Raw genomic sequence first — 21,159 nt, forward strand, 5'->3', positions numbered from 1 at the left:
AAAAAAAAAAAAAAAAAAAAAAAAAAAAAAAAATGCCCAGTGCTCATGCACACCTAAATCTCTCTTCATTCAGATATTTATAGCACATTCATGTCCCCAGACGGGCTCTGCCTTTTAAAGAAAGGCTGACGTGTGATTGTAGCAATGTGTGCTAAATGAAATAATGGGAGTGTGGACAGAGGATGTGCTTCATACAGCTCCGAGAGTGGCATTGACAAGACACATTCAAGTCTTAACACATCTGGGTATTGTGTATTCCAGCTTAGCTGTTAGTGCAGAGATGTCTGCATGTGTGTTTTTTGCTATAACAAGGATTTAAATTAGTTTGTAGGTAGAGATAAGTCAGAAAGGTGCCACTAAAGGACACCAAGGGAAACAAATGAACAGTTAAAGTAAGGAAAGTTAGCAAATAATGTGCTTCATAGGAGTTGCACTGTGATACAGCGTACTACTGTAGGCAGTTAAACCTCTATACCAACTGTAGATCATACATTTTAAATAAGCCCATCTATACTGAACATGTGCTGTAGACACTGAAAATCTACTGGTGGCCTGGGTGTTAAAGGTCTGGTCCCAGACCTTGAAGGTACATGAACCTTTAAGAAGTAGACCCTAGGGAGAGGTCTGTAGGCCACTGGGCCTACATTCTCCAAAGGATTCTGTTAATTTCTCATCACTGGCCTTGCTCTTTAGGCCTGTGGCAACACAGAAACATCTTGATGGAAGGGTGTGGTAGAGCAGACCTGCTCTCTTCCTGTTAGCCAAGAAGCAGAGTGAGAGAGAGCTGGAGAGGAAGGGGACTGGGGACAAAATGTAGTCCCCAGGGTCACATGCCCCCACTCATTCCCTTCAGCTGTCCCCACCTTTTAAGTCTATTCAGCTACTGAATCATCATTGGAAACCTCCAAACCCATGAGCCAAAATAAACTTTTTCTCCTTTGCTTCTGTCAGGTCTTGTCACGGTGGCAGAGACCTGATCTAAAAATCTGAAAATCTCCCATCTCTTAAAGTTTCTACTACCTCCCAGTAGCGCCGTCCTGGGGACTGACACCATCTCTGGGGGACGTTCGGCCTCTCGGCTGTAGCATGTTTTTTGCAGAGGCTCCTGCTGGATGTGAGGAGGGTGCTTCTGGCCTTGGCAGTTGGTCTTCCACAGCCCCTGGGGTCCATTCTTCTGTCTGGGGGACGTTGTTCAATTCTAGTAGAGTGCTGGCTCACTGCACTACACTGTACTCACTGCACGGCGTGTGGACGTGGGCTTAAACTGAATTTTCACCAAGGCTTCATCGCTGTCAGTTATTTTACTGGAACAAATGAAGGAATGTTAGTCATGAGTGGGAGTTAATGTCTAGATCTTTTCATGGATTTTGTAGTCATAAACCCAAGGCAAAATGTGAAGTTTGGTATTTTGACACCCCCCCCAACCCCACCCAGTAGGTGTTCTTAAGTGCGTTATTTGGGATGTTTATTTGGGGTTTTTATTAATTGATGAACACATAGGCGGCTTCAGCTGTTACCATTATGTACCAAAATTATGTAAATTGAGGCAGTTATCTAGACAGCAGCAATGTAATTTATGGGTGGAATGATTTTTTTCTAAATCTCCAATTTAAAATATAACTCTTCAGATTATACAAAGTACCTTTCTCATACTTTTGCTTTTCTGGTCTTTATCCTCCTCTTCATTACTTTTCTTCTTTTTCTATCTCTGCAGTATCAGGTGGGCAGGATAAGAAATTTTCACATATTCCTTACTTCAAATGCGGGTCTTTCCCATCCGCCACTGCTCCTTCATAGAGCAGGAAGAACACTAGCCAGCTAGTAGCTGTTAAAAGGAAAAAATGCTTTTGTCATAGTAAATGAAAGTAGTAGTAGTGTGTGCACCGATTGTAGTTGTTGTGTGAAAATAATATTTAAAATAAAGAAAATAACCTGACTTCTAAGATGACTAGGTTTGATGAAATAGTTGAAACTTTGAGAGTTGTGATTTTTGTCTTATTAATCTCATCCTCAAATGATGACTTCTTATGGGTTTGAGGAGGTTTTCTTGTGGGAGTGGGTGATCCACCCTTCGTGGGACTTGTCCTTTGGCCTTTAAGGAAGCTTGCAAAAGCAAAAAAAAAAAAAAAAGCTGAGAGGAGTGGCTTATGTAATGATCTCAGGCTGCTTATCTTGGTTTTACTTTCAACCTCTTTGGTATTAGGTATCAAAAGGCTCAAAGAAGACTTGAAATTTCTTTTCCCTTAATGTGTGTCTTATCCTCTTGTCATTTTCCACTTTAAAATGTGAATATTCTCTTGAAAGACTTAGAATCATGACTGATTCTGAATTAGCTAAATCATCAAACCTCTGCCTTGATTTTTGGGAAAGTGAGGTTTGTTTGGGAAAGAGATGAGGAAATAAAAGGTGATGCTCATTTTTGAAAGCCGAGCTGATGATCTTGAGGCAGCTATGGGATAGTTATTGTGAGTGCTGTTAAAAAGCTGAGCAGCCAGAAGAGCCTCCAGATTTTGTTGGGTGGCTAGCAGGGCTGGGGATTAGTGCAGTTGGGTAGATGCTGGTGTCAGAAAAGTTTGAAAGGCTGTGGACTTGCTTCCCTTTGGGCTGGTCTGGACATCCGTTGTCTCAGCAGCTCTTCCCCATGTGTGGGAGGTAGGGAGAGAAACACTTACCTTGCTGCTGACCCATTCCACTTTCCTAAGTGTCATTGCCCTCTCTAGAATTCTCTTCCTGTGACCTTTAGCACTGAAATCTTACCATAATACTCTGTTGGAGGCCTGCTTTTCATAAAACTGTATAGAGCCACTGAGTTGTATAACTAGAGTAAACTGTAACTTCCTTAATGAAAAGTCCAACCATGGAAACATATTCAGTGGTTTAAATAAAAAGATTTAGGTTGATGAAGGATTGGCAAATTTTCCCCCAGTTTTTTACATAGTACTTTAGCACCGTGGAAATCTCAGCAGATCTTCCATGGAGGGAAGCTCAAGTTTGTATTCTCCTGCCCCACTGCCTCAGGTCCTCAGTCCACAGAAAGGACCGGTTTCTTGGGGAGGTCTGGTGTGGCCCACACGGTCCCCTCATATCCTCACGGCACTACCTACCTGTTTGCCTGTGTGGGATCTTCAGTAGCAAATCAGACAGAAGAATATGATTTTATAAGGGCTATTTGGGCAGCTTCTTACAGACTGAAATTAAGCACAGTATGTATATAATAACAGTGAAATTGCCTTGTTTTTTCCTTTATGTTTGCCTATCAGATATACATGGGTAGGCAGCTTTGCAGCAGTCAGCAGTAGTTTTTCTGTGAGCACCTGGAAAGTTTGCCCAGCATACAGTGGTGTTGTGGTCTACTGTATGAATATTTAAAATACTGAAGTTAGGATTATGGATAAACGCTTTGAAACATTAAGCCTAGAACTCCTCAGTGTGTGGGGGCAGCTAGTTTAAAGATGGTATACTTACATTTAAGATACAACCAGTGGGAAAGGCCAGCATGAAGCCGCTGCCCCTAACCAAATCTGAGTTTGATCGACAGAATGCAGAAATGGATTGTAAACCACTGGGAGAGGCAAGAACCCAGAACCCTGTTGATGATAAAGAAATTGGGGAAAAGTCAGTGAGGCTCCTGCTTACCATAGAGTCCGTTGCCAGCTGGTAAAAGGGGAGTGAAATTCTTTCGGAAATTGAGGACAGATTGTTTGACAGAGGTCCTTATTTCCCTTTATTAGTAGAGTTAAACTATGAAAGGGGAGAGTCAGGGTTAGGAGGCGTGCATTAGATTTTGCACATGATAGCTTTGACCTTAGGCCAGTTGCTTGTCCTCTTTGACCCATGAAATGGGGAGTGATTATATCTCTTTCAAGCGTTGTGCTAGGAATAAACACTGCATGCAGAAAGGCCCTGTGCACTACTATATTCTCGGAAATGGGATATAAGTGAAGCAGGATGAGGAACATAAGGTCTCTGTACATCTTCCTTAGAATAAAAGTAAAATTTTTATGTAAGTGTGTCTTGTCTAAACAAATATTGAAGAAACTAATGCTAATCACAACAATAAAAATACTAACGAAATAGCTACTGTGTGTGCTGTGTGGTAGGTACTTTGCCGCTTCACATGTATTTTCACTCAGTCCTGACCACAACTCGATGAAGTACAGTACTGACAGATAGCTGTGGTGCAGAGTTTAACTTGCCATACAACTTGAAACCAGAGAGCCAAGATTCAAATTAAACTCTTGCTCTGAAATCCATGCTGCTAAATCTCTGCATTGGACTGCTTTTCAAAAGAAGTGGTTTCCTCTCTTTAACAAAGGAGATGAACAGCCAAAGCTTTTAGGAGTAGAGCATGTGACCAGAAATACAGATGAGTGTGCACCAGTCTCAGAGCTTTAGGTAGATAGTGGTAAATTGAGTGTCCGTATCTGTGTCCAGTGTAGATAGAGCTTTATTTGTGTTCATATCCCATTGGTCAGTAGTCAGCATTAGATAACAAGGGTCTAGGTTTCATGGAACATATTTAATGGAATCAAATTTGAACTCATAAGGAGCCAAATATAATTAATTCAGCTGCAATTACAAGTTAAGGAAAGCTGTCTGGTGTGGTCCCTGGGGACAGTCATTTACAAATATCAATAATGACTTGGCAGCTAGGCTTAATTGCTTCTCTGTCAGAAACTTTATTAAAACCAACTCTGGAGTCTGAAGGAGGAGGACAGAAAGTTCAAGGCCAGCCTGGGCAATTTAGCAAGATCCTGTCTCAAATTAAAAAACAAAAAACAAAAAGAGGATGATTGTGTCTGCTGGGCATGTGTCTGAGGTGAGGGCCTGTCCAGCATGCGTAAGGCCCTGGGTTCACCTTCCTAGTACTGGAACAACGACAGCAAACAGCCCGTGCAACACAGAGTTGCCATAGTGCAGTGGTTAAGAGCTTACATTATGGGGCCAAACTGTTAGCTGTGAATCCTGTGTCCTCTGGTTATTGGCTGTATATTCTTAGGCCAGTTACATATTCCTAGGCAAATTACAGTGCTTACTCTAGAGCTCACCTTCCACGTTGATAGAGTAGAGGTACTGATAGTGATGAGGTTCAGAGTCGTAAGGATTAAGTGAATTGGTATTTGGTACAGAGTGGAATAGCATGTGGTGTATACAGCACTAAGCGTTACATAAAAAGGAACTCTGAGAGAAATACTATAATTCCCACTTTACCAGTGAAAGTGAGGTTTAGCAAGTACATTAATTGCCTGAATGTTTAAAATCCACCCTATGGAAGATATTTTTTTTCCTCCCAATGTTTCTAACTCATACCGTGAAGTTTTTTTATCTCTAGCAACTTTTACAGTCTCTAATACTAACACCTTTGCTCTGTGCAAGTTAAATAAATAAATATTTGGCAAAGGAAAAGAAACTAGGGGAAGAGTAGAGGAGAAGAGGCTGCTGACCCTCAGGGATGCGTGGAGGATTATCTCTTCATCCCAACTTGGAAACTGAGGCACGAACCTGACCCAAGGTCAGTACCTCGTGACACCACATTTTCCCATTAGCTTCCTAAGACCATACCATCCCTTTCCATATCATTCTAATTTAAATCTACATACTGTCTAAGAATCCAGGCTGACGCTGTAGTCTCAGAGTTGAGAAGGATCCTCTCTGCAAATTTGAAGGTGAGAAAACTGAAGTTCATTCCACAGCTAGTTAGAAACATAAATAGGGCAAGAAATTGGTAGTGCTCTGGTCCTGGTGCACCCAATAACTTCTCATCCTCCTTCACCCAAGCTGTCTTTACCCAAACTCTCTGAGGTTTTGTATCTGGGATGAGGAGCAAGAATCTGCCTTTTTAAACAAGTATCTTGCTAATTCAGATTAGTTTGAGGACTGCATTTAAGAAAGACTTCTGTAATCAGCTTGTAAAGAAGAGGCTAGGAACCAGGTTTGGTGTCACATGCCTGTTAGCCTGTAATCGCAGCACTAGGAGGCTGAGGCAGGAATATTGCTGTGAGTCAGAGCCCAGCCTGGGCTACATAGTGAGTTCAAGGCCAGCCTGAATTACATAGTGAGACCCTGTCTCAAAAAATTTTTTAAAAAAAAGGCTAGGAACAGTAATGCACAAAACATTTGTTAATTGAAAAACCACTTACTGTAGGCCTGTTATATACCAGGCACTAGATGATACAAAAGAAAACCAGTTATACCTTCAAGGTGAGGTAAAGTCAAATTAGCCGTAACATTTTAGAGATCCTGCAATGAAAGTCTATTGGGAGGGGGTGGAGAGAAAGACCAGGGAAGGCACCATAAAAGAAATGACATCAGAACAGAAACCCGGAGGCGAGCAAAGGTACAGAACAGGACACTACAAAGTTCTGGGGTGGCTGGGTGGGCACTGACTTGAAACCCAGAGGTAGGCTGGGGCAGGAACCTCAGCTAGGTCACCAGGCCATGGTGCCGTGCGATAGCACCTGGCCTCACAAACACGTTTCAAGGAAATCATCTCTGGTATACAAAAAAGAATCACTGGCCTGGTATTGTATTAACTAGGAAGTTATTGGATTATTTTAAAGTAAATTTAATGTTTTTTTACGCTTAATGATGTTATTACATGTAATTCATTTGCATATTTGTCCTCTTGTTCCTGGAAAGTAAATACCAAAAGTGTTGTTACTTTTAGACACAACTGTCTTAAATTTTTAAAAATCTGTTCTCTGAAACAACCAATGGAAGAGTGGAAAGAGAATTTGAAAACTGACTTGCGTAGTCTTTCTTTTTCAGTTTTATAGTGCTAAGCAGTGAGGTCTGGTGTTTTTTTTTTGGGGGGGGTACCGGGGATTGAACTTGGGTCCTTACGCTTGCAAGGCAGGCTACCGAACCGCTGAGCTAAATCCCCAGCCCTGGTCTGGTGGTTTTGAGCAGACCTTGACTTAAATCCTGGCCCTCCATTTAGCAGCTGTGTGACCCAGGATGAGTGCTTTAGTGAGGCTGAGCCTGCTTCATCTGTGGAACAGACACAGCTACTGTGGACTCAGCGATAGAACTCCCTGTGGACAGGGACGGTGCACCCTGCTGGCTTTCATAACCACAGCGCTCAGAAAACCTTCTCAGACCTTGCACTACCATCGACTCACCACCACCAAGCAAATAAAACGGAGAAGCGCCCTCACACAGGGTTTGGCTACTAGATATTTTCATTAAAGTTTAACATTCGTTAACATGCTGAGAATCATTACTCAGGTTCCCTATGAGGTATCCTGAGGTGAGGAATTTTATTTTGCAAATGAGCATGCTGTGTAAGTAGTCTCATCCGCTCCACTTTGCCTGAAATGCTTCTGTTCACAAGGTCACTGAACACACACGGTATCTGGAGACATCTGGCCAGTGGAGATAGTATATTGGGCACAGCTGCTTTGGCAGCTTGCCCTCCCCTTTCAGTGAAATTTGCTGCTCTCACTGAAAGACAACCAGCTCTGACTGGCTCTCAGGTCTTCTTTAGCTAGCCCTGGGCCACCTTACTGCTTGTGGGTGACCTCACTGAATTTCCTGAGATGTCATCTGGAACTGAGCTTTGGACACTGCAGAGCTCCAGGTATACAAGCAGCAGCATTCTCCTCAGTCAGACATGCACAGACCTTGGGGGGCCCCCTTTGGACAGCAAATCCTACACTTCTGTGCGAGTAAAGTGAGACCTCAGAGGTTGGGTGATTTGCTCAGTCACCAAGGCCCTTATTTTCTCGGCCAGGAGTAGAACTCAGATGTCTTGACTCTGAACTAACTGCCTTCTCCAACTCTTCAGAACTAGCAAGCATTTATCTACCACCAGGTTACAGGTAGCTTTTTTTTTTTCCATTATGTCTGTTTGGACAAATAGTAGGCAAGTGTTTGGCAGCCTTATCCTCAGAACTCCCTTGTACTTAAGAGAGAGGGAAAGAAAGAAAAGCAAGCAGGCAGCTATTTTTTCATCAACATTTGGAGGGTCACAACCCAGGTGGGGATTTGTCACATAGACTAAATTACTAGGCTACTACTGGCCACTTGGTGATAAAATTTCAAGCCATATTTCAGAATCTTGAAAAAGCTCAAGGCTCGGGAGTGCTTTCCAAAACTCTGCCCCTTTACAGTTTCAGCCATCCTTTTTCATTCATTTTCCTTGTGCCTTGGCAACACAGAAAAGCTGAGTCGAACAGAGGAATCACAAATGTCTCCTGAAACCTCTGCTTCCTGAAATGTTCTTAATGTGGTTTTCCTGTTGACTGGAAAAGGGATTTTATTTTTTAACCATACTAGATGCACAGTTTGAAAAGCAGTGTTACATCATTGAAAAGAGGATGAAATCTGAAGGCTTCTTTTTTTCTCCTGAGAGATGAGGAGAAGAAGGGAGGATTGTGCATTGCTTTTAAAGGCTTACAGCAATTAGAGATTTGCAGGTGGCTAGAGGGAGGATTGGAGACACCCCGGTGCCTTTTTCAGAGCATACTTGATGAGGAAGAGAGGGAAACCAACTCAGAGGTAACTAAGGTTAGTGTTCCTAGAATATAGGAATGGTACATGCAGTTTGCTGTTAAATTTCTCAAATCAAAAAGAAATCTGTGTGTGCAGAGAAAGATGTTTGAGCATTGTTCTTTTTAAGGAGTCTTGTAGTTCAGATTAACTAGTAGATGCAGTCTTCTCTTGGAAGGGAAGCCTTGTTCTTGGAAGTTGTCAAATAGCAGTAACCTTAGTGCTCTAAGAAACTGAAGATGCTTCCCTAAAAAGTCAGTGCACCCATATGTCTCTTTGCCATAAAAATAGAAATTGCCCGAAACACAGAAAGAGTCAGAGGAAGACTTTCCCTCCCTTCTTTCTCATTGGGTTCTGACCTAAGTCAAACCTAACATTTATAGATCCTGGTTATTTAGGCTGTTGATTTATCTATTGATGAATCTGGCTAACCGTGGTGAAGTGCTCATTGCCTTCATTTGAAGCCCAGCACTTGACACTGTGTATGTGAGGTCTTCTGTAAGGAAATTACACCTCTGAACACTCGGTGCTGCAAGGTGGTGTCATGTGCTAGGCATGCTTCAGGTTTTAGTTGGTATCTGTGGTGGTAGTGGTGTTAATGTGAACTTTGTGGAAATAGTCATCACCTAAAGATCAATTTGATAAGTGTCTCCTTGCAGAAGTTACCTTAGTTCTAGACTATAGTTTCATACAATATCTGTCTTCCTCTTCCTCTGAGAATTTTATAACTTACTTAGAATTATATGTGACACAGTCAGTAGGTGATCTACACATTCAAATTAGGGTACTGCCACCCACTGGGGCCCCACTCCCATGTGGGTCCTCAGAATCATAAGTAGCAGTCATGTCTTCTTGGAGTACCAGGAAGCACTTGATTGTAAGTTACTTAAAACGTTACTTTGATAAGTTCTAAGGAGTAGAAAATATGTATGTGAATTAGTTAAGTAAAGCAAAATTTCAAAGTGATTTCACAATTCTACTGGAACTAGTACTTGGACACCAGATGAGTTTGCTCTCTGCCCCTGAGATTTATTTTCCTGGAAAATGGTAAGAAGCACTGGGAAATGTCTCCGCAGATTCTGAGGGCAGTTTGCATAGATTTTGAAACACTGGTTGCAGCTTTTTTAGAAAGGTAAATTGAACTTCAGGTAAATTTGCTATAAAAGTTCTCTTCTAAGAGTATGTAAGATATCATTTATTTCTTACCTTGCAGGTTACTTACTATCTTTAGTGGCTGTTATAAGACGTTGTGTATGTCTTAAATATTATCACCTCTTTAACAGGCTCCTGTCTAGCTTTTTACTTTTGGATATTCAGCTGAGTTTTGCTGTATATGTGATAGTGATAGAGACAGAAGAATAAAACTGGGTGAGTTAGGAATCAAGTACTATCAAGAACTCGTAATGTAGTTTCCAAACCTTCAAGATGGGAGTCAGCCATACAAAAATGTTGGCCTTTGAAAAAAAACTGACAAATTTCTTCTTCCTTTATTTTTAAATAGCTCTCTTGAAGAATAGTAGGGATAGAATAAACTGCATATGCTAAAATGTATAATTTTATTAGTTTTTGTTTAAATACCGTGAAAGCATCACAAGATACTGAACATAGCTCAGCCTCTTTACTCCTGTAGCTTTGTAATCTCTCCTTTCAGCTTCCCTCCTACGCCCAGATAATTACTTTCTGTCACTACACAGACACCTATTCCAGATTTTATGTGTGAGATATATACAGCATATATCCCTTTTCTATTTGTCTTCTCTCAGTTAGAATTAGAGATTCACCCATGTTGTATAAAGCAGTATTTTTCTTTCATTTTTCGCTGAGGAGTATTCCATGTATGAATATGCCTTAATTTTTTATTCACTGTCTTGGTTCCTTCCTCATGGCTGGGACATAATGCCCAAAACCTACAAGTTAAAGGAGGGGAAGTTTATTCTGCCTCACGGTGAGTAGAGGTTTCAGTTCATAGTTGGCTGGCTCTAAGGCAGGGTGGCCTGGCAGAGGAGAAAGAGATGGCAGGGCAGCAGGAGGCACTGAGAGATGAAGGAAGAAGGAGGAACATATAACTCTCAGGCCATGCACAGCGACCCGCCTCTTCCCCCAAGCTTCACTCCCAGCACCACACCGGCTGTAAACCATCAGTGGACCAATCCAGGGATGAGTGTCACACACCATGGTCCAGTTACACCCCAGAGCCCCTCCTAGGAGTGCATGAGGCTTTGGGCACATCTAGATATAAACCATAGCATTCACCAGTCCATCGATAACACTTTTCCAGTTTGGCACTTTCACAAATAAAATGTATAGGCCTTTGTGTAAAATACGTTTTATTACACTTGGATGAGTGTCTAGGAGTGGAATGGCTGGATCATATGGAAGTTGCATCTTTAACTTCAGAAGAAATTGCCAAAATGTTGTCTGAAATAGTTGTACCATTTTATATTCCAGCCAGCAATGTGTGAGAATCCTGTTTAACATTCTTGTTGACACTTTGTGTGAAGTCTTTTTCAAATTAAAGTAATTTTTATTTTGGTAAGATGTATACAAAATGTAATTTTAACCATTTGTAAGTATATTATTCAGTAGAATATGTTTATAATATTGTATAATCATCCCTACTATGGATATGCAAAATTTTTTTTCTGCAACGAAAACTCTACCCATAAAACAGTATCTTTTCCATCCCCCTTTCCTGTACCCCTTAATAACCTTTATTCTACTTTTTAGCACAGTGACTTTGCCGGTTCTAAGTGTTTTATATAAATGAAATCATAAAATATTTCCTTTGTTTGGCTTATTTTTCACTAAGGATACTATTTTTAAGATCTGTTTTCTGTGATGAAGAGTCTGTTCAAATCTGTTGTCTCTTTTTTCAGTTGGATTTGGGTCTTTTTAATGAGTGAGTTTTGAGAGTTCTTACATTCTCGGGACACACATTTGTCAGTTACCCGATTTCCTTTAGGTGGCTTGAATTGGTTAAATGAAAGATAAAACGTCTAAATAAATATCCTCAAGCATTTGTTGGAGAGAAATCAGAAATTCAGAAAGTAAATATAGAAATGGACAAAACCTAGAATAAAATCAATAAGAACTGATGGAACTCAAGAGTAAATTAAAAAGATAAACAGTATATAACAAAGGGAAAAAATACAGTGTGCCAGAAGGAGATTAGGTATATATTAAAATAAGCTTATTGAATAAAGATAGGAAAACAATTAAATGAGGAAAAGAGGACTTCAGAAGTAAAAAAAAGAGCGTAAAGAAAAAATAGTTGAAATGGACAACAGAAGAAAAATCCAAAATCCATGTAATCAAAGCCTCTAGTTCCTGGAGACAGAGAACAGGACTAATGTTTAAAACTGCGATGGAAGAATATTTCTGTAAGTAAGAAAAAAAAAATCTCAATCTGCATTCTAAAAGGACCTAAAAACACTGACAAACACTTTACTGAATCAGCTAAGATAGAAGCTTCCTGAATAAATTAGAAAACTATGACCATGACTCATAGGAATTTTAACACACGAGTATTAATACAAGACAAATCCATGTTTTTAAAAAAGAACATAGGGATTATCAAAGTTTGACAATAACCAGTAGGCCAATTATTCAGCCTCTTGTTTTTGTAACCAATTTTGTTAAATACAGCCACACTGACTAGGCTTTATTATTGTAAATGGACTAGTTGTTTTGAATAATACAGCAACAGAATTAAATAATTGTAACAGTGACCTTATGACCCACAAAACCTAAAATATGTATCCTCTGCTCCTTTTCAGAAAAAGTCTGCTGAATTCCTTCACAGGAAACCTAAGCAATGGTATTGATAAGGTAGCTCTTTAGACATTGCACTCTGATAATAGAAAATATGCCTTCTTTTCAAGTGTGTACGGAATACTCACAAAAATATATTTTGTAGGTGACAGAAAATGCCAGGTTCCATAAAGAAGAAACACAGCAACCATAATTCTTTCATAATGCCATTACACCCCAAAATTTAACACATGTAAGCTCCTCCACCTGGGATTGTTTATGGTTTGTTTGGTTTGGTTTTTTTGGTTTGGTTTTTGTTTTTGATTTTATAGTGCCACTGGGTTTCATGCGAGATAAGTGAGCAACCACTGAGTTACATTGTCAGCCCCCTCTTGGGAATTAAAAAAAAAAATTATAGATGTCTCATAAGTGAATGAGGAAATATAATAAAAATTAAATCACTTCTGGGAAATAACATAAAAAAACCTAGCTATCTGAATCTATCTGGTATATTTAAACCAGAGAACAGAGGAAAATTCATAGCCTTGAACAAATCTGCCAGTAAAAATAAAAATAAAAATAAATGAATTTCATATTCCCAATCAGAAATCCAGGAAAAGAACATCAAAGTAAACCAAAGAAAGTACAGGGAATGAGATAATAAAAGGAAGAAAAGCACAAAGAATTACAAAAATAGATCAGTTCAGCAAATCTAAATTGTGGTTTAAAGAAGTACAAGAGAAAAAAAAGGGAATATAATGGTAATATAAAGGGAAAGTACAAATAGAAAAACAAGGAGAAACAGCTATTGCTACAGAGAGGAAAATTATATGATTAACTTACATACTTATATGCAAATAAATTTGAAAGCCAAGATGAAGTGGATGGTTTTCTTTTTAAAAAAAAAAATTACTGGAATTAAATTGATGTCCATAGAAACTCTAGAGAAATTTATCCACAAACTGGTCCACAGGAAAGCACCAGAGGGAATCAACCAGACTCCCAAGGGAGTCAACTGGAAATTACAAGGTTGTCTAGAAGCAGAACTGCTTCAGGCATACAAACATTTATGAAGCAACATTTATGATACCAAAATATGGTAAAAAGAACACACAAAGAAAGTTAGGCCAGTGCCATTTAATGACTATTGAGGTAAAAATCTTTATTTTTTGATTTTTGAAAATAAAACAATTTCATAACAGAATAAAAATAGGTAATACACTGTGTATTATCTTCAAGTAGTTATTCAGACAAAAAAAGATCCTCTTACAAAGAATAGACAAAAAATAGCCCAAAACTATTTTCTATAAGCTAAGAGAAACTATGTGGATATAAAAATCTTAAATATCAGTGATCAGATCCTAAGAAAATAAAGTACATCATCACAAGTTTAATGCTAAAAGTGTAAGAATAATTTACCATAATAATAAGTCTAAGAGGAAAATTCCTAACAGTGCCCAAAAAACCTCTGACAAACATTTAACACTCGTTTCTAATAGAAACACTAAATTATAATAATAGTTTAGATACTTCTCTAATGTAGTGTATAAACACTTCCATACCAGAGTCAGCGTCTTAATGAGAAAACACTGCGGTATTCCCAGCAAGGTCAAGAAGAAGTCAGGAAAGTTGGCTTTCTCTATTGCTTAACATTCTGTTGGTGCTATGAGCCACTGCAGTTAGACAAGAGAAAACAATGGAAAGGAAGAAATAAAACTGTTTGTCAGTGATGTGATCAGATACTTAGAGAACTCTAAACAATGATTAATTCAGACAACAAGGTAATTCAGGCAGGTAGGCTACAAAAATAACATGAACATACCAGAAACTTTGCATGTATAATTAGCACTTGTAAGAAAATGGAACGGTCCCTCTAAAAGAGCAATAGAAAATAGATGATGTTTAATCAGTTTAACAAGTTTGTTAGTGAAATTTCTGTCATGGGGATAGATGAACTGAGAATAGCAAATTGAAGAAAGATTTGTTGGCTCACATTTTCTGAGGTTTTAGTCCATGGTTGGCTGGCTCTGAGACAGAAGATTATGGAAAGCTGCTTACCTTGTAGAAGCCAAAAAGCAGAGGATGAGAGTGTCCGAGGAAGGGGCTAGAGACAGATGTAGTCCCCAAAGTCATGCCCCTGTGATCCACTACCTTTAACTAGGCCTCACCTGTGTCTGTCACCTCCAGCAATTTCCATCAAATTACGAACTTTTCAGCACGCATGATCTAGTCACCTTCCAAAAGCCTTTGGTGAGGGGTGATAGGAACGAACAGGTCCTGTGTGTGGTGGTATGGACTTAGTTGTGTACTCCCTTCCCTAAATCCTGACCCCAAGTACTACAGGAAACAAGACCTGTAAGGAAGAAATTAAGTTATGGATTAAAACATTTTTCTGTGACTCAAAGTCCATATACAATAAAACATTGATACGCATGACTACCACAGATGAAACACTTTGGCACATAAACAAAAATAGGTTATAGTAAAATAATGTGCAACATATATTATAGGCTAATACATCACAAAGAGTGAAAAGGCCAAAAATGGGTGAGCAGAAAGACATAAGCAGTTGATGAAAGATATAAAAAAACACCCACTAGAAATACATGAAAGGCTGATCAACTTTCACCTTAAGAGAAACATAAATTTCACCAAAATACCATTTCCCACCCACAAGATTGCCCCCCCCCCCAAATGTTTGACAAAATCTGCTTGGAAAGGCTGGTGGGAAAGGCATACATAACTGCTGGCAGTGTGGAATGGTGCAACGCCCTACAAAGAGATATTGGAGGATAACGCAGTTAGATGTGCGTTTCTCCATTCACTCAGAATGTCTACAAGTAGGAGTTCAGCACAACATTACATGTAATGGTCAAGTATTGTAAATTATGTAAAGGCTTCAACAGGGAAGATCAATTGATAAACTTACTAGTTCTGAAAACAAATTGGGACGATCTCCATGCATTAATATAGTTATTTCTAGCATGCAGACTGCAGTCTACGATCTTTTGTTATGGCAGGCTAGCATGCAGTTATGTCTAATACAAAGTTACATCTAGTAGTGTATAAAAAAGCAAAGTTCTAAAGTATAGGTAGGCTTTCGTTTTGCTAAAATAAAGCATGTTTTTTTTTTCTTCGTCAAGAACAGGAAGGATTAGTAAATGAAACTGGTTGAGGAGGTTAGTGTGAGGAGGTTAGTACGAGGGGCCTGCATACAAGGGACATGCAGTTTAAAATGGAGTTTTCTCTCAGCTGAGGCCACAGGAGGAGGGCCTTGCGAGGCCTTTGTGGTTAGGAGGAGCCCTGTGGTGACCTGGTAGGAAGCTCCGGTTCTAATCCTGGTTCGGGCTGTGGATCTGACTATTGGCCGGTGCATCTGGTGGCTTGGCCTGGAGTTTTCGGAGGTTGGTGACCATGCTGATTGTCGGCTGCTCAGGTTCCTAACATACTGGAGCTTTTAGGATTGACAGGAGCAGTTTTTGCTTCTCACAGTTGTCTGCCTTTTGGGCCTTCATAACTTGAGTTTTTGGTTAGCAGAATGTGGGTTGCATTCCTGCATTTTCCTTGGCCTATCAGGCGGTGGTAAGGATTGTTGAGAAGTGGGTGGATTCATTCAGGTCCTTAGAGAAAAGATGTTGGCGAAATATGGCTACCAGGACTGGATGCAACATAAATTCTCACAGAACATCATAGTTTGTGTAATTAACTGTCTCTATTGGCCTTTGTTGTTTCTTTGTGTCTTCTTTTTGGGTGGGTAGGGGTACTAGGGATGGAACTCAGGAGTGTGGTGCCACTGAGCTACATCCCTGGCCCTTCACTGGCCTTTGACTATTATATGGCTCGCTGTATTTATCTCAACTTTATTTACTGTTTGTTTTAAAGTGAGTGTGTCAGTTAAAAACCCTTATCATTCAGTAATTATTAACTCAGTTCTTAGCAGGGCTGTGAAGTGGAATCGTCAGTGGTGATGTACTGTATAACCTTCAGTGTACTTTGGTTTTCAGTGAATGGAAAAATTAAGAATGGGAGAATTCCACATTTTTAACCTAAAAGGACATATTTTGCAGACTTTCCTCAGTTCATCCGTGCTACAGATTTCAGACATGCCATCCATGTACTTGCTCCTGAGTATAAAATGACTTTTCATTTGGGCTGTGCTTGAGTTGGCTCCTGGGCAGGATTCCGATAACTTGTCATGGGTTATGTTTCAGCTCTCCTGGAGATAGTTATCATTTTTCATCTTGTTCATTTTTGTCTTTCCCATTTATTTCCCTGTTTCAGTTCTTCCTCCAGTGCTGGTTCCAAGACACAGCGAATATAATCCTCAGCACAGCCTCCTAGCTCAGTTCCGTACCTTGGGACAAAACGAGCCTCACATGCCACTCAACGCTACTTTCCCGGATTCTTTCCAGCAACCCAACAGCCACCCATTTCCTCATTCTCCCAACAGCAGTTACCCAAACTCTCCCGGAAGCAGCAGCAGCACCTACCCTCACTCTCCTACCAGCTCAGACCCAGGCAGCCCCTTCCAGATGCCAGGTAGGAGGGAAAGCCCAGGGCGCTCTGTGGTCTGACCAGGTGGGGCGTGCCCAGCTTCGCGGGGCTTTGAGGGGCTTCGCGGGGAGGCAGCGTCCACGGAGCAGGCGCAGCGGGAGCTTCGCGGCTGGAGTCTGCCCTGTGCTCTGGCACTCCAGGGTAGCATTTGCGGAAGGAGACCCACAGCCAACGAAGCAAATGACTTGTTTTATCTGTCAGGCACAGATGCTTGAAGTAGCCATATTTCCCCCTTATTTTTAAGAAGTTTTGAAACAGCTGCATCCTTTGGGTGTGGCCTAATTGTTACAGTCTTTCTCTTGATAAAAGAAAAATAGTCTGTTTACACATGGAGCTTTTCTAAGAAGCACAGCCTCCATCAAGATCATTTCAGACTTGGAAAAACCCCTGCTGTAAGTGCACCCTCAGAAGAGATAGATCGTGAAGGATCACACACCCCCGTTTAATTAAATTTATTTAAATGGTGATGTAATCCCAAGAAACATATACTTTAACAACAAAGGGATTGCAACAGAAGTACTGGAAATCATCTGCTTGTTTAACTGTGCAAAGACAAAAGAACAATTATTTTCCTTTATTAGACACAACTGATGGTGTAATGGCTATCGAAAGAAGTGATTAATTAGGACATTACATTATTCAAATTATAGATTAATAAGCACCTTAGAGAACAATAGTATTAAATCTCTTGCCAGCAGATCTCAAGGATGCTCTGGTACTTGGAGTCAGCATTTAGGGAAGTGGAAATGACAGGGAAAAGATGTTTGTTAGGCTACTTAAAATGTTTTTGAGTAAATTTGAAATTATCAGCACTGGGCCATCAGAAATTGAGAAGTGGTCCACATTTTATATTTGTAATGCTTTTATTACTCCATTTTATTTTAAGTCCATTTCTTTTGCATTGTGTTGATTTTTCCAATCGAAAACTGAGAAGAAAGTGGAGGATAGAGTAATTTAAAAATAAAAAATTCAGCGGTTCGGTGGCCTGCCTTGCAAGCGCAAAGACCCAAGTTCAATCCCCAGTACCCCCCAAAAAAAAATCAAATTGATAATATTTGGTGATTTCTTGTCCATCCTACTCCCTTGCAAACCCTGGGCAGTTGATGGTTAGGTTAGTGGTGAGGAGATAAGTTTCAGAGGTATTTTCAGCAGTGGCATACCCCGGAGAGCTCAGCTGAAAAACCTGAAGATTATTGCTTCAATTCCCATTTTCTCCTTGGCTGTTGGGGATTAATGGACAGACCAAGTAGAAGAAACATGGAAAAGGGAAAGGAGGAAGCACTTGGAAATAAAAGAACAGCACCTGTAATTATCTCACCCCTCTGAGCGGTGCTCATGTTACAGATTGCCAGTGAAATTTCACCAGCTCACTGGCAGGAATACATTGGATTCGGGTCAGAGGAGGCCATCTTCCCTACAGCATAGGGAAGAAGCTGAACTTAAATGAGCAGGAGAAAGGGCCAAACAGTATCCCAGTGAGGTCCCGACCTGTGGTCCCACCCTGTGCTGGCGGTCACTGCTTGTGAGCAGGCAGACCATGGTGGAGTTTGGGGTTCAGTGAGTCAGTGGGAAACCACTGAAAAGCCAGAAGGAGCAGTGTTAGTTATGGGTTCTGTGGTCACCCTGGGTTCTAATCCAAGCATTCCTGATTCCCTGAGATAAAAATTGATTCCCAAGGCTGTGTCGCATATGCTGGATGGGCTCAGAAAAGCCAGTGAGGAACTGAAGTTTCGACCGCAAAAGATTGTTTATAAGAAAACACCAGACTTGTGTTAGTACTTGTTGTTTCGGGAGTCATCTTGTTTGCCAGCTGTCTGCTCTTCAGAAGAAACCTGTATATAAATTCTGCAATAGAAAATAGCAGTATAAACTGATTTGTTTTCTATTATTTTGTTCCTAGAAATTTTAAAGTGAGTGATTATTTAAGTGGGTAGGGAGAAGATAGATCTAACAGATTGCTCAAAGTCCTGGAAAATTAACAGTCGAAATCAGTAGGCTGTAGTGAAACTCAGCTGGCAAATTCCTAAAAGCCCATACATGTTAGACAAGAGACCCTGAAGATGCCTTTTTCTTAATAAGTGCCACGTATGGTAGCTTTGAAATGTTTTCCACCCACTCATAAAAGTGAAGTGCAGGTCTTCTCAGAATGGACTGCAGGAGAGTACACTTAACTGTTTTTTAAGTGATCCTGGATAAACAGCTCCTGGAACTGCCGTACATCACTTTTCTTCCCATTCCATTGGCACTAAAGACGCAGAAGATTTAGGGATGGTAATAGTTTTCAGAAGTTGTACATTGAGCTCAGTGTCTGTAGCATCCAGTCTTTTGATGAAATTAAAATGGCAACTTGATCGCTTAAGGACTTCATTTCATAAGAGAATGTTTTAAGCATAATTTTTAAAACTTTGCAGCTGATACGCCTCCGCCTGCCTACCTGCCTCCTGAAGACCCCATGACTCAGGATGGCTCTCAGCCAATGGACACAAATATGATGGCGCCTTCACTGCCCTCTGAAATCAACAGAGGAGGTAAAATGAGTTGCTACTTGTTTCCTTTTCAGAGTCTAAAGCAGCGGGCCCCCAGCCTCTGAGGAATCAGGAAGCAGTTTCATGGAAAATTTGTTTTTCCACAGATGGGAGCCTAGGAAATGGTTTTGGTATAATTCAAGTACATTACATTCATTTTATACTTTATTTCTATTAGAATTACATTAAGATTCACGTAAGTAGCAGTGCAACCTCGCTCCCTGGCACATGCAGTTCACAGTAGGGTTTGCTCTCCTGTGAGAATCTCATACTGCTGCTGGTCTGACAAGAGGCAGAGCTCAGGTGATGATGAGCTGTGAATACAGGCGAAGCCTCACTCAGTTGCCCACCACTCACCTCCTGATATGCAGCCCATATCCTAACAGACCACGGACCAGTACCAGTGGGCCAGGAGTTGGTACCCCTGGTCTAAAGTCTATACATGGAAGTGTTAGTTTCTCTCACAAACATCTATTAGTTTTTAAAAGAATAGCTATTTGAGATAGGTGGAGGAGCTCTAAAAACATACTTTGCAGAATAAAAATGTCCTTTAAGCAAATACACTGTCTTTACTACCAAAAGCCCAAGTATAATAGTGTGGGTCATCTGTGTAGATCTTCAGTACTTACTCATTTAGAATCGGTGATGTGAAGGATATTTTTAAGTAGACAAGGGGGCTCAGGAAACAACATAACTCCATGACTTTCAGCATTGAAAGTTCTATGCCTGACGTTTCCACAAGGTTTGTGGTTAGAAAAGATATCCTTAAGTCCTCTTTTCCAGCCCTTCATTTAAGTATCCCTGCAACTGAAACTGCCAACTAGCATTTGTTTCTAGGTGTATTTGCTTCTAATTGAAATAAATAAGTATAGCAAGAAAAGAAATGGAGCCATAAGTTTGGCCATTCCTCCCCTTGAAGCTGGGCGTTTCTTTGTCTGTAGTGAGGGGTGGGTCTTTATCTCCTCCATATTATCTTTGACAGTGACTGAGTGGAGGATGCTGTTTCTTCCAAGTTGTCAAGTGCCAGTTTAGTGGTCTTATGTGAGAGGAGAGCTCAGGTGATTAAGTGTTGGAAGCCTGGAGCACCTAGAAGAAGCTGTGGTCATGATGGGAATTAAACTATTCCCAGACCAAATCTTAGGGAACAAATCGCTTCACTGGTGCCCTTAACACCTGGCACAAGTTATTCAGTTTGTATAAACGCCATGTAAATTGAAGTTAAAATACAACTTGATTGCTAAATATGTCTTATTATTAGCAGATTCTTTGTTCAAATAGGAGATACCTCAGACATTGTGAGAGTTGTTGGGTTTTTGTTTTCGTTTTTGTTTTTGTTTTTTGTGGGGAGTACAAGGGATTGAACACAGTTCCTTTGCACTAAGCTACATCCCCAACCTGTTTTTATTTTTTAATTTTGAGACAAGGTGTTGGTTAAGTTGTCCAGACTGGGTTCTAACTTGGGATCCTCTGCCTCAGCTTCCCAGACTGCTGGGATTATAGGAATGGGCCACCACATTTGCTTTGCTTGTATTCTTTAAGTACGAAAACTTGGTGATGTCTGTGTGATACAGTAGTAATAGCTGCATGTCATTGTGTACATTTGTCCAAATCCATGGAATTTACCACACCAAGAATGAACCCTAATCTAAATTATGGACTTGGGTGATAATTATGTATCAGTATAGATCCCTTGATGCCAGGGAAGGCTGTGCATTTGTAGGAGCAGGAGGCATATGGAAATCTCTGTACTTCATCCTCAAGCTGGCTGTGAACTTAAACATGCTCTTTAAAAATTAATTTTTAAAAATGATGATAAACTCACAGAACCATTTTAACTATA

General features: G+C 40.3%; 1 protein-coding gene across 2 annotated transcripts in view; it reads left to right on the plus strand.

Annotated features, from left to right (window-relative positions):
* Smad1 (SMAD family member 1) overlaps window positions 1-21,159 on the plus strand; it is a 67,667-nt gene that overhangs the window by 34,737 nt on the left and 11,771 nt on the right. For both annotated transcript variants that reach the window (XM_010610941.3, XM_010610940.3), the window contains exons 3-4: window positions 16,522-16,779; window positions 19,206-19,322. In XM_010610941.3, the coding sequence (XP_010609243.1) occupies window positions 16,522-16,779; window positions 19,206-19,322 (375 nt within the window). The remainder of the gene's footprint in view (window positions 1-16,521; window positions 16,780-19,205; window positions 19,323-21,159) is intronic.

Source organism: Fukomys damarensis, unplaced genomic scaffold (genome assembly GCF_012274545.1).
Source record: "Fukomys damarensis isolate Sample0158 unplaced genomic scaffold, DMR_v1.0_HiC HiC_scaffold_38, whole genome shotgun sequence".
NCBI classification, from domain to species: Eukaryota; Metazoa; Chordata; class Mammalia; order Rodentia; family Bathyergidae; genus Fukomys; species Fukomys damarensis.